This window comes from Salvia splendens, chromosome 10, assembly GCF_004379255.2.
Source record: "Salvia splendens isolate huo1 chromosome 10, SspV2, whole genome shotgun sequence".
Classification (NCBI taxonomy): Eukaryota; Viridiplantae; Streptophyta; class Magnoliopsida; order Lamiales; family Lamiaceae; genus Salvia; species Salvia splendens.
The window spans coordinates 24,818,892-24,834,351 of record NC_056041.1 but is presented as its reverse complement, the minus strand read 5'-3'; the positions used below and the strand labels follow the sequence as shown (position 1 = coordinate 24,834,351).

Below are 15,460 nucleotides of genomic sequence, written 5' to 3'. Positions count from 1 at the left end.
GACTTCTAGGAGGCGATATAGTAGACGATTCACATTTTTTAGTGTTTATTTGAAATAATGCTCATGAAATTTAGTTGATGTTTATAAAAAGTTGAATTTTTTGGCATTTGATTTAGGGTTTTTTACATTAATGAAGTATTTAGTTGATTTTGGAGTTATATTTGGTTTTCTGTGCGATTATTGTGGTTGAAATCGTACTGATGTCGTCGATGTTCCTGTAAATCATGCGTTTCTATGCTTTTTATTTTCAAATCTGTACAATATTGACTTTTGCAATTGATTTTTGAGGTAAACCTATTTTTTTTGGTCGTTTTGGTTGATGAAAATGTATGATTTTGGTCGATAAGCTAATCGGTTTTGGATTTTGAGGTTGTCTTGCAGATACGGAATGACGAAAAGAGGATGTTCTTTCAAATCCCAACCATCACATGTTGATATTATGCATTGTTATTCTATTCCATGTTGCAATGTGGATTTAACATTTTCCCCTTGTTTGATGTATTATGTGACTTGTGTTGTACATGGGTCAAAGAGTGAATGCAATATTTGTATGTTCATTACTTGATCGAATCTGTACATTATGTAGCTATTTCTATACATTATTTATACTGTTTTATGCATCATTTGACTGCTGTTGTACATAAGTCGAAGAGTGAATGCAATATTTATATGTTCATTATTTGAGTGATTCTGTACATTATTTGGCTATTTGAATGCATTATTTATCATGTTTTATGCATCATGTGACTGCTGTTGTATATGGGTCAAAGAGTGAATGAAATATTTGTATGTTCATTACTTGACCGGATCTGTAAATTATGTAGTTATTTTAGTGCATTATTTATCATGGTTTATGCTTTATGTGATTGCTGTTGGACATGGGACAATGAGTGATTGCAATATTCATGGTGTATTTTTTGATTTATTCTGAACATTATTTGATTATTAAAATGCATTATGTATCAGTTTTTAGGCATTATTTTGATGCTTCTGTACAAGGCTGTATAAGTGAAAGCAGTATAACTGTCCACATTATTTTATTCAGTATGTACATTATGTAACTAATTGTATGTTATTATTTTATATGTTGTACAACATCAAAGCAGCTAAGATTGGACATCGACGAGGCGGTCGATGATATACTGCCAGTAGGAATTCCCCAGAAATTGTGGGAGCGATTATCAGAGGACGGGACTAGTACAATTCCGGAAGAGACGGAGGATAGGAAACCAAGGGGTAGGAATGTCGACCATCTGTATTGTCGACGAACCCCTACAGATTTTCTAAATTGTATAAAGAGTTTAACTCCACGGCAGAAGGAAGCCGTCACGGAACTTGTACATGAGTCTAAGAGTGAATGCAATATTTGTACATTATTTAGCTATTTCTATGCATTATTTATCATGTTTTGCTATTGTACATGAGTCTAAGAGTGAATGAAATATTTGTATGTTCATTACTTGAGTGATTATGTACATAATTTGGCTATTTGAATGCATTATTTATCTTGTTTTATGCATCACGTGGTTGCTGTTGTACATGGGACAAAGAATGGTTGCCTAGCCCCCAGACGAATTACTGCAGCTCGTGTATTTGGACAACGTTATTTAGACTTAGAACATACTACACCCTAGCCACTAGGCTTGTTAAACCCTTAGGGAAAACAAGAAACGTGCGCTAAACATCGAAACACGGCCCAACTTAAATTAAACGGGTCAGGATAAATGTTCATTACGTATCACAAATAATGCATTACAGAAACTAAACTACGCATAATACTCTACCACATGTGCAACCCCATCTGAATTACTGCAGCTCGTGTATTTGGACAGCGTTTTTTAACGTTAGAACATACTACACCCTAGCCCATATACTTGTTAAACCCTTAGTGAAAACAAGAAACGTGCGCTAAACATCGAAACACAGCACAACTTAAATTAAACGGGTCAGTATAAATGTTCATTACGTATCACAAATAATGCATTACAGAAACTAAACTACGCATTGTACTCTACCATATGTACATTATGTTTATCAGAAAAAAAAAATACCTACGCGCTATGCATGTGCAACCCCATCTGAATTACTGCAGCTCGTGTATTTGGACAACGTTTTTTAGACTTAGAACATACTACACCCTAGACCCTAGGTTTTTTAAACCCTTAGGAAAAACAAGAAACGTGCGCCAAACATCGAAACACGGCACAACTTAAATTAAACGGGTCATGATAAATGTTCATTACATATCACAAATAATGCATTACAGAAACTAAACTGTGCATTATACTATATAATATGAAAAAATACCTACGCGCTATGCATGTGCAACCCCATCTGAATTACTGCAGCTCGTGTATTTGGACAACGTTATTTAGACTTAGAACATACTACACCCTAGCCCCCCTAGCCTTGTTAAACCCTTAGGGAAAACAAGAAACGTGCGCTAAACATAGAAACACAGCACAACTTAAATTAAACGGGTCAGGTAAATGTTCATTACGTATCACAAATAATGCATTACAGAAACTAAACTACGCATTATACTCTACCATATGTACATTATGTTTATCAGAAAAAAAATACCTACGCGCTATGCATGTGCAACCCCATCTGAATTACTGAAGCTCGTGTATTTGAACATCTTTTTTTAGACTTAGAACATACTACACCCTAGCCACTAGGTTTGTTAAACCATTAGGGAAAACAAGAAATGTGCGCCATACATCGAAACACGGCCCAACTTAAATTAAACGGGTCAGGATAAATGTTTATTACGTATCACAAATAATGCATTACAGAAACTAAACTACGCATAATACTCTACAATATGTACATTATGTATATCAGAACAAAATACCTACGCGCAATGCATGTGCACCATCTGAATTACTGCAGCTCGTGTATTTGGACAACGGTTTTTAGACTTAGAACATACTACACCCTAGCCCCTAGGCTTGTTAAACCCTTAGGGAAAACAAAAAACGTGCGCCAAACATCGAAACATGGCACAACTTAAATTAAACGGGTCATGATAAATGTTCATTACATATAAAAAATAATGCATTACAGAAACTAAACTGTGCATTATACTATATAATATGTAGTTTATGTATATCAGTAAAAAAAAACCTACGCGCTATGAATGTGCAACCCCAGATGAATTACTGCAGCTCGTGTATTTGGACAACATTTTTTAGACTTAGAACATACTACACCCTAGCCCAGCCTTGTTAAACCCTTAGAGAAAACAAGATATGTGCGCCAAACATCGAAACACAGCACAACTTAAATTAAACGGGTCAGTATAAATGTTCATTACGTATCACAAATAATGCATTACAGAAACTAAACTACGCATTGTACTCTACCATATGTACATTATGTTTATCAGAAAAAAAAAAATACCTACGCGCTATGCATGTGCAACCCCATCTGAATTACTGCAGCTCGTGTATTTGGACAACGTTTTTTAGACTTAGAACATACTACACCCTAGACCCTAGGTTTTTTAAACCCTTAGGAAAAACAAGAAACGTGCGCCAAACATCGAAACACGGCACAACTTAAATTAAACGGGTCATGATAAATGTTCATTACATATCACAAATAATGCATTACAGAAACTAAACTGTGCATTATACTATATAATATGAAAAAATACCTACGCGCTATGCATGTGCAACCCCATCTGAATTACTGCAGCTCGTGTATTTGGACAACGTTATTTAGACTTAGAACATACTACACCCTAGCCCCCCTAGCCTTGTTAAACCCTTAGGAAAAACAAGAAACGTGCGCTAAACATCGAAACACAGCACAACTTAAATTAAACGGGTCAGGATAAATGTTCATTACGTATCACAAATAATGCATTGCAGAAACTAAACTACGCATTATACTCTACCATATGTACATTATGTTTATCAGAAAAAAAATACCTACGCGCTATGCATGTGCAACCCCATCTGAATTGCTGAAGCTCGTGTATTTGAACATCATTTTTTAGACTTAGAACATACTACACCCTAGCCACTAGGCTTGTTAAACCATTAGGGAAAACAAGAAATGTGCGCCATACATCGAAACACGGCCCAACTTAAATTAAACGGGTCAGGATAAATGTTCATTACGTATCACAAATAATGCAATACAGAAACTAAACTACGCATAATACTCTACAATATGTACATTATGTATATCAGAAAAAAAATACCTACGCGCAATGCATGTGCAACCCCATCTGAATTACTGCAGCTCGTGTATTTGGACAACGTTTTTTAGACTTAGAACATACTACACCCTAGCCCCTAGGCTTGTTAAACCCTTAGGAAAAACAAAAAACGTGCGCCAAATATCGAAACATGGCACAACTTAAATTAAACGGGTCATGATAAATGTTCATTACATATAAAAAATAATGCATTACAGAAACTAAACTGTGCATTATACTATATAATATGTAGTTTATGTATATCAGTAAAAAAAAACCTACGCGCTATGAATGTGCAACCCCAGATGTATTACTGCAGCTCGTGTATTTGGACAACATTTTTTAGACTTAGAACATACTACACCCTAGCCCAGCCTTGTTAAACCCTTAGAGAAAACAAGATATGTGCGCCAAACATCGAAACACAGCACAACTTAAATTAAACGGGTCAGGATAAATGTTCATTACGTATCACAAATAATGCATTGCAGAAACTAAACTACGCATTATACTCTACCATATGTACATTATGTTTATCAGAAAAAAAAATACCTACGCGCTATGCATGTGCAACCCCATCTGAATTACTGAAGCTCGTGTATTTGGACAACATTTTTTAGACTTAGAACATACTACACCCTAGCCACTAGGCTTGTTAAACCCTTAGGGAAAACAAGAAATGTGCGCCAAACATCGAAACACAGCCCAACTTAAATTAAACGGGTCAGGTAAATGTTCATTACGTATCACAAATAATGCATTACAGAAACTAAACTACGCATTATACTCTACCATATGTACATTATGTTTATCAGAAAAAAAATACCTACGCGCTATGCATGTGCAACCCCATCTGAATTACTGAAGCTCGTGTATTTGAACATCTTTTTTTAGACTTAGAACATACTACACCCTAGCCACTAGGCTTGTTAAACCATTAGGGAAAACAAGAAATGTGCGCCATACATCGAAACACGGCCCAACTTAAATTAAACGGGTCAGGATAAATGTTCATTACGTATCACAAATAATGCATTACAGAAACTAAACTACGCATAATACTCTACAATATGTACATTATGTATATCAGAACAAAATACCTACGCGCAATGCATGTGCAACCCCATCTGAATTACTGCAGCTCGTGTATTTGGACAACGTTTTTTAGACTTAGAACATACTACACCCTAGCCCCTAGGCTTGTTAAACCCTTAGGGAAAACAAAAAACGTGCGCCAAACATCGAAACATGGCACAACTTAAATTAAACGGGTCATGATAAATGTTCATTACATATAAAAAATAATGCATTACAGAAACTAAACTGTGCATTATACTATATAATATGTAGTTTATGTATATCAGTAAAAAAAAACCTACGCGCTATGAATGTGCAACCCCAGATGAATTACTGCAGCTCGTGTATTTGGACAACATTTTTTAGACTTAGAACATACTACACCCTAGCCCAGCCTTGTTAAACCCTTAGAGAAAACAAGATATGTGCGCCAAACATCGAAACACAGCACAACTTAAATTAAACGGGTCAGGATAAATGTTCATTACGTATCACAAATAATGCATTGCAGAAACTAAACTACGCATTATACTCTACCATATGTACATTATGTTTATCAGAAAAAAAAATACCTACGCGCTATGCATGTGCAACCCCATCTGAATTACTGAAGCTCGTGTATTTGGACAACATTTTTTAGACTTAGAACATACTACACCCTAGCCACTAGGCTTGTTAAACCCTTAGGGAAAACAAGAAATGTGCGCCAAACATCGAAACACAGCCCAACTTAAATTAAACGGGTCAGGATAAATGTTCATTACGTATCACAAATAATGCATTGCAGAAACTAAACTACGCATTATACTCTACCATATGTACATTATGTTTATCAGAAAAAAAATACCTACGCGCTATGCATGTGCAACCCCATCTGAATTACTGAAGCTCGTGTATTTGAACATCATTTTTTAGACTTAGAACATACTACACCCTAGCCACTAGGCTTGTTAAACCATTAGGGAAAACAAGAAATGTGCACCATACATCGAAACACGGCCCAACTTAAATTAAACGGGTCAGGATAAATGTTCATTACGTATCACAAATAATGCAATACAGAAACTAAACTACGCATAATACTCTACAATATGTACATTATGTATATCAGAAAAAAATACCTACGCGCAATGCATGTGCAACCCCATCTGAATTACTGCAGCTCGTGTATTTGGACAACGTTTTTTAGACTTAGAACATACTACACCCTAGCCCCCTAGGCTTGTTAAACCCTTAGGAAAAACAAAAAACGTGCGCCAAACATCGAAACATGGCACAACTTAAATTAAACGGGTCATGATAAATGTTCATTACATATAAAAAATAATGCATTACGGAAACTAAACTGTGCATTATACTATATAATATGTAGTTTATGTATATCAGTAAAAAAAAACCTACGCGCTATGAATGTGCAACCCCAGATGTATTACTGCAGCTCGTGTATTTGGACAACATTTTTTAGACTTAGAACATACTACACCCTAGCCCAGCCTTGTTAAACCCTTAGAGAAAACAAGATATGTGCGCCAAACATCGAAACACAGCACAACTTAAATTAAACGGGTCAGGATAAATGTTCATTACGTATCACAAATAATGCATTGCAGAAACTAAACTACGCATTATACTCTACCATATGTACATTATGTTTATCAGAAAAAAAAATACCTACGCGCTATGCATGTGCAACCCCATCTGAATTACTGAAGCTCGTGTATTTGGACAACATTTTTTAGACTTAGAACATACTACACCCTAGCCACTAGGCTTGTTAAACCCTTAGGGAAAACAAGAAATGTGCGCCAAACATCGAAACACAGCCCAACTTAAATTAAACGGGTCAGGATAAATGTTCATTACGTATCACAAATAATGCATTACAGAAACCAAACTACACATAATACTCTACAATATGTACATTATGTATATCAGAAAAAAAATACCTACGCGCTATGCATGTGCAACCCCATCTGATATACATAAAATACACGTATGTAATCTTCACATGGTAACGTATGTAATCATCATATGGTAACGAGTAATGGATATAATTGACTATATAATGCACAATTTGTGAACTGCAATGCATACGAACAAGATGTGCTGTGTTATGATGTTTGACACACGTTTCTTGTTTCCCCTAAGGGTTTAATAAGCTTAGGGGCTAGGGTATAGTACGTATGCATTAATAACAAATTATAAAACGATACGAATAATTCACCAAATTATCACGAGTAATGGATGTTATTAACTATATAATGCACAATATGTGAACTGCAATGCATACGAATAAGATGTACCATGTTATGATGTTTGACACACGTTTCTTGTTTCTTGTCTACGTACTATACCCTAGCCCATAAGCTTATTAAACCCTTAGGGGAAACAAGAAACGTGTGTCAAACATCATAACACAGCACATCTTGTTCGTATGCATTGCAGTTCACATATTGTGCATTATATATGCAATTATATGCATTACTCGTGACCATGTGGTGCATTATTCGTAGCGGTTTCCAGCCATTATTAGATTACTATTGTACCCTCATAATGCACAAAATAGGACAAATGATGCAACACGGGATTAATTACCCAATGTTGATCTTGACCGTCCATTTCTCTAATCTAATGGCTGATATTAAGAAGGAAAAAAGAGGAAATATAGGAAAAGGAAATGAATACATCCCTATATATATTGCTAACTATTGAAGTTGCTAACTCATCAATGTAGTGTATTAAAAATATCAACACTGTGACATTAAAATGTCAACACATAATATCAACACAATAAATTGAGGTTCCACAAAATTATATGTAGACATTTTAATGTCATCGTGTTGACATTTTTAACACACTGTGTTGATGAGCTAACAGAGTTAACAACTTAAATAATTAGCAATTGATCACACCCCTGCAACTGATATACATTTTATGTCTATACTGCAATAGTCAACCATCTACGCTGCAATCCACCTATTACTATCTTGGAATATGTAAATGTCTACTCAATGAATATTGCTGGAACGTTGTGACTTTAAAAAGGGTGGTCGTCTATATACTTGATAAATGGATAAACTATAAAAAAATTAGTCCATGTAATGATTTGACTTTGTTGTAAATCGAAGAGTAAGTAGCGGCAATTTGTCCGATCGACCAGAGGTTGATCCAAATTCCTAACAAACTTGTTTTGAGAAAAATCCGTAGATGAGGGGAGCAACTGCAACAGATGAAGAGCCAATCCCGTTATTGCAATTAGGAGTTGCATCGCCTCCGCCTTCGCCTTCGCCTATGGCTGTGGATGACTTATTCAACTCCGACCAATCAGATAAAAGAACTGGTTTTCCTCTTTCTCTCTCCTCTCCTCTCCTCTCCTCCTCCGCATTTGCATTAATTTGTAATTAATCGTTTGTTTTGAAGGGAATACATGGACGGCGTCGGCGCATATCATCACCGGCGTGATCGGCTCCGGGGTGCTGTCGCTCGCTTGGAGCATGGCGCAGCTGGGCTGGATTTGGGGCCCACTTCTGATGCTTCTCTTCGCCGCTGTTACCTTGTTCTCTTCCTTCCTCATCTCCAACTGCTACCGATCTCCCGATCCTGACTACGGCCCTTCCAGAAACACATCTTACATTGCTGCTGTTCAATCTAATTTGGGTGGGTGACTGAACAATACACAAACGGTGTTCCTCACTAAACAAAACCAGTGATCTGCAATGACAATAACCGCAGAGATTTAAGAGAGATATTGAAATCGTGATCTGCAATGACAATAACCGTAGAGATTTAGGGAGAGTAAATCGTGGCAGTTACCATAACAAACATCTGCATATACCAAATATAGCCTTTTTTGATTTTTTAATGATTATAATTTAAGTTCAGTTGGCAATATTTGGGGCCGTTAGATCTCCAGATTAAATGAACGAGATTGAAAAGAACAATAGAACAAAATATACAAAAATGACATGAATACATCCATATATATATATATATATATATATATATATATAGGGATGTATTCATTTCCTTTTTGTATCTTTTGTTCTTTGTTCTTTTTAATCTCAGCCCTACGATTTTGTCATCCGACGGTTAGATTGGTGCCACATGTCATTTAATAATGCAGATTTTCACTTGAATAGTGCACACCGACTAATAATGCACCATTATAGTGTAATAATGCAGATCATCTGGACCGTTGATGAATGAGATCTAACAGCCCATATTAAGAAGAATAAAGGATCTAAGGGATGAATAGGAGAATAACGCTCCCCTATATATATATATATATATATATATATATATATATATATATATATATATATATATATATATATGGGAGCATTATTCTCCTATTGCCCCCTTAGTGTCTATTTCCTGCTTAATATCAGCCATTAGATTAGAGAAATGGACGGTCAAGATCAAAATTGGGTAATTAATCTCGTATTACATTATTGGTCCTATTTTGTGCATTATGAGGGTACAATAGTAATCCAATAATGGTTTCAAAATGGAAGTTCCGATAATTAAGCAGGAGACCTTCCATCTACTCACTCCATCCCATCAATCCACGATCAAACCTTTCTCCCCTAATTCAAAACCCTTGAAACCCTAGCTGCCCCTCAACACCGAGAGAAACCACCTTCACCATCAATTCTCACCATGAAAAGCTCAATCAATCGCCGATACAAACTCAAAAAGTTGTGTTCTAAGTTCGCGCGCGCCGTCGGTCGTCGATTCGGTTGCTCCCAAAACGATGTGCCTCTAAAGTCCGGATTTTTAGTTATAAATACTCCTATTCGCCGATTGTCGACTTCTAGGAGGCGATATAGTAGACGATTCACATTTTTTAGTGTTTATTTGAAATAATGCTCATGAAATTTGGTTTATGTTTATAAAAAGTTGAATTTTTTGGCATTTGATTTAGGGTTTTTTACATTAATGAAGTATTTAGTTGATTTTGGAGTTATATTTAGTTTTCTGTGCGATTATTGTGGTTGAAATCATACTGATGTCGTCGATGTTCCTGTAAATCATGCGTTTCTATGCTTTTTATTTTCGAATCTGTACAATATTGACTTTTGCAATTGATTTTTGAGGTAAACCTGTTTTTTTTGGTCGTTTTGGTTGATGAAAATTACTGATTTTGGTCGATAAGCTAATCGGTTTTGGATTTTGAGGTTGTCTTGCAGATACGGAATGACGAAAAGAGGATGTTCTTTCAAATCCCAACCATCACATGTTGATATTATGCATTGTTATTCTATTCCATGTTGCAATGTGGATTTAACATTTTCCCCTTGTTTGATGTATTATGTGACTTGTGTTGTACATGGGTCAAAGAGTGAATGCAATATTTGTATGTTCATTACTTGATCGAATCTGTACATTATGTAGCTATTTCTATACATTATTTATACTGTTTTATGCATCATTTGACTGCTGTTGTACATAAGTCGAAGAGTGAATGCAATATTTATATGTTCATTATTTGAGTGATTCTGTACATTATTTGGCTATTTGAATGCATTATTTATCATGTTTTATGCATCATGTGACTGCTGTTGTATATGGGTCAAAGAGTGAATGAAATATTTGTATGTTCATTACTTGACCGGATCTGTAAATTATGTAGTTATTTTAGTGCATTATTTATCATGGTTTATGCTTTATGTGATTGTTGTTGGACATGGGACAATGAGTGATTGCAATATTCATGGTGTATTTTTTGATTTATTCTGAACATTATTTGATTATTAAAATGCATTATGTATCAGTTTTTAGGCATTATTTTGATTCTTCTGTACAAGGCTGTATAAGTGAAAGCAGTATAACTGTCCACATTATTTTATTCAGTATGTACATTATGTAACTAATTGTATGTTATTATTTTGTATGTTGTACAACATCAAAGCAGCTAAGATTGGACATCGACGAGGCGGTCGATGATATACTGCCAGTAGGAATTCCCCAGAAATTGTGGGAGCGATTATCAGAGGACGGGACTAGTACAGCTCCGGAAGAGACGGAGGATAGGAAACCAAGGGGTAGGAATGTCGACCATCTGTATTGTCGACGAACCCCTACAGATTTTCTGAATTGTATAAAGAGTTTAACTCCACGGCAGAAGGAAGCCGTCACGGAACTTGTACATGAGTCTAAGAGTGAATGCAATATTTGTACATTATTTAGCTATTTCTATGCATTATTTATCCTGTTTTGCTGTTGTACATGAGTCTAAGAGTGAATGCAATATTTGTATGTTCATTACTTGAGTGATTATGTACATAATTTGGCTATTTTAATGCATAATTTATCCTGTTTTATGCATCACGTGGTTGCTGTTGTACATGGGACAAAGAATGGTCGCCTAGCCCCCAGACGAATTACTGCAGCTCGTGTATTTGGACAACGTTATTTAGACTTAGAACATACTACACCCTAGCCCCCTAGCCTTGTTAAACCCTTAGGGAAAACAAGAAACGTGCGCTAAACATCGAAACACAGCACAACTTAAATTAAACGGGTCAGGATAAATGTTCATTACGTATCACAAATAATGCATTACAGAAACTAAACTACGCATTATACTCTACCATATGTACATTATGTTTATCAGAAAAAAAAATACCTACGCGCTATGCATGTGCAACCCCATCCGAATTACTGAAGCTCGTGTATTTGGACAACATTTTTTAGACTTAGAACATACTACACCCTAGCCACTAGGCTTGTTAAACCCTTAGGGAAAACAAGAAATGTGCGCCATACATCGAAACACGGCCCAACTTAAATTAAACGGGTCAGGATAAATGTTCATTACGTATCACAAATAATGCATTACAGAAACTAAACTACACATAATACTCTCTAATAAGTACATTATGTAAATCAGAAAAAAAATACGTACGCGCTATGCATGTGCAACCCCATCTGAATTACTGCAGCTCGTTTATTTGGACAACGTTTTTTAAACTTAGAGCATACTACACCCTAGCCCAGCCTTGTTAAACCCATAGAGAAAACAAGAAATGTGCGCCAAACATCGAAACACAGCACAACTTAAATTAAACGGGTCAGGATAAATGATCATTACGTATCACAAATAATGCATTGCAGAAACTAAACTACGCATTATACTCTACCATATGTACATTATGTTTATCAGAAAAAAAAATACCTACGCGCTATGCATGTGCAACCCCATCTGAATTACTGAAGCTCGTGTATTTGGACAACATTTTTTAGACTTAGAACATGCTACACCCTAGCCACTAGGCTTGTTAAACCCTTAGGGAAAACAAGAAATGTGCGCCAAACATCGAAACACGGCCCAACTTAAATTAAACGGGTCAGGATAAATGTTCATTACATATCACAAATAATGCATTACAGAAACTAAACTACACATAATACTCTCTAATATGTACATTATGTATATCAGAAAAAAAATACCTACACGCTATGCATGTGCAACCCCATCTGAATTACTGCAGCTCGTTTATTTGGACAACGTTTTTTAAACTTAGAGCATACTACACCCTAGCCCCTATGCTTGTTAAACCCTTAGTGAAAACAAGAAACGTGCCCCAAACATCGAAACACGGCACAACTTAAATTAAACTAGCCAAGATAAATGTTCATTACGTATCACAAATAATGCATTGCAGAAACTAAACTACGCATTATACTCTACAATATGTACATTATGTATAGATGTTTATTCCATGGTTCAGCACAACAAAAGCACTGACAAACAGACTGTGGACATCTCTACACTTCGTCGAGTCAATCAGTCTATTTATCTGCTCACCACCGGTGCCGGTGAAAGTGCCTTCAGAAAGGTTAAGACTTTTGCCGAATGCCTTGATGATGAACTAATCAATGTTGCCAAAGGTTCTTCAAACAGGTGAGCAACCGTCGATCTCAATCTCAATCTCATCACTTTTTTATTCTAATCTATGATGTCAATTTGTTTGTATTGACAGCTACGCCATAAAGAATAAGGATGAGATTGAGAGAGTTGCTAAGGCTAAGAAATCGGCGACGTCCGCCGCAAATACACAAACGCTGTTCCTCACTAAACAAAACCAGCGGTGATCTGCAATGACAATAACCGTTGAGATTTAGGGAGAGTAAATCGTGGCAGTTACCATAACAAACATCTGCATATACCAAATATAGCCTTTTTTGATTTTTTAATGATTATAATTTAAGTTCAGTTGGCAATATTTGGGGCCGTTAGATCTCCAGATTAAATGAACGAGATTGAAAAGAACAATAGAACAAAATATACAAAAATGAAATGAATACATCCATATATATATATATATATATATATATATATATATATATATATAGGGATGTATTCATTTCCTTTTTGTATCTTTTGTTCTTTGTTCTTTTTAATCTCAGCCCTACGATTTTGTCATCCGACGGTTAGATTGGTGCCACATGTCATTTAATAATGCAGATTTTCAGTTGAATAGTGCACACCGACTAATAATGCACCATTATAGTGTAATAATGCAGATCATCTGGACCGTTGATGAATGAGATCTAACAGTCCATATTAAGAAGAATAAAGGATCTAAGGGATGAATAGGAGAATAACGCTCCCCTATATATATATATATATATATATATATGGGAGCATTATTCTCCTATTGCCCCCTTAGTGTCTATTTCCTTCTTAATATCAGCCATTAGATTAGAGAAATGGACGGTCAAGATCAAAATTGGGTAATTAATCTCGTATTACATTATTGGTCCTATTTTGTGCATTATGAGGGTACAATAGTAATCCAATAATGGTTTCAAAATGGAAGTTCCGATAATTAAGCAGGAGACCTTCCATCTACTCACTCCATCCCATCAATCCACGATCAAACCTTTCTCCCCTAATTCAAAACCCTTGAAACCCTAGCTGCCCCTCAACACCGAGAGAAACCACCTTCACCATCAATTCTCACCATGAAAAGCTCAATCAATCGCCGATACAAACTCAAAAAGTTGTGTTCTAAGTTCGCGCGCGCCGTCGGTCGTCGATTCGGTTGCTCCCAAAACGGTGTGCCTCTAAAGTCCGGATTTTTAGTTATAAATACTCCTATTCGCCGATTGTCAGACTTCTAGGAGGCGATATAGTAGACGATTCACATTTTTTAGTGTTTATTTGAAATAATGCTCATGAAATTTGGTTGATGTTTATAAAAAGTTGAATTTTTTTGGCATTTGATTTAGGGTTTTTTACATTAATGAAGTATTTAGTTGATTTTGGAGTTATATTTGGTTTTCTGTGCGATTATTGTGGTTGAAATCGTACTGATGTCGTCGATGTTCCTATAAATCATGCGTTTCTATGCTTTTTATTTTCGAATCTGTACAATATTGACTTTTGCAATTGATTTTTGAGGTAAACCTGTTTTTTTTGGTCGTTTTGGTTGATGAAAATGTACTGATTTTGGTCGATAAGCTAATCGGTTTTGGATTTTGAGGTTGTCTTGCAGATACGGAATGACGAAAAGAGGATGTTCTTTCAAATCCCAACCATCACATGTTGATATTATGCATTGTTATTCTATTCCATGTTGCAATGTGGATTTAACATTTTCCCCTTGTTTGATGTATTATGTGACTTGTGTTGTACATGGGTCAAAGAGTGAATGCAATATTTGTATGTTCATTACTTGATCGAATCTGTACATTATGTAGCTATTTCTATACATTATTTATATTGTTTTATGCATCATTTGACTGCTGTTGTACATAAGTCGAAGAGGGAATGCAATATTTATATGTTCATTATTTGTGTGATTCTGTACATTATTTGGCTATTTGAATGCATTATTTATCATGTTTTATGCATCATGTGACTGCTGTTGTATATGGGTCAAAGAGTGAATGAAATATTTGTATGTTCATTACTTGACCGGATCTGTAAATTATGTAGTTATTTTAGTGCATTATTTATCATGGTTTATGCTTTATGTGATTGCTGTTGGACATGGGACAATGAGTGATTGCAATATTCATGGTGTATTTTTTGATTTATTCTGAACATTATTTGATTATTAAAATGCATTATGTATCAGTTTTTAGGCATTATTTTGATGCTTCTGTACAAGGGTGTATAAGTGAAAGCAGTATAACTGTCCACATTATTTTATTCAGTATGTA

General features: G+C 35.5%; 1 protein-coding gene across 1 annotated transcript; it reads left to right on the top strand.

The window, feature by feature from the left end:
• The first annotated feature begins 8,494 nt into the window (after positions 1 to 8,494).
• Positions 8,495 to 8,952, top strand: LOC121752821 (amino acid permease 3-like). Its single transcript, XM_042147910.1, has 2 exons — positions 8,495 to 8,627; positions 8,708 to 8,952. Exons 1-2 carry the CDS (start codon positions 8,495 to 8,497, stop codon positions 8,950 to 8,952), a joined length of 378 nt encoding a protein of 125 aa, XP_042003844.1.
• Positions 8,953 to 15,460: the final 6,508 nt, after the last annotated feature.

What these genes read in the sequence shown, in the direction of transcription:
- LOC121752821 (XM_042147910.1), top strand. Translation starts at nt 8,495, where the DNA reads ATGAGGGGAGCAACTGCAACAGATGAAGAGCCAATCCCGTTATTGCAA. An exon ending in CCAATCAGATAAAAGAACTG is followed by an intron (nt 8,628 to 8,707) that starts GTTTTCCTCTTT and finishes TTTGTTTTGAAG; the next exon opens with GGAATACATGGACGGCGTCG.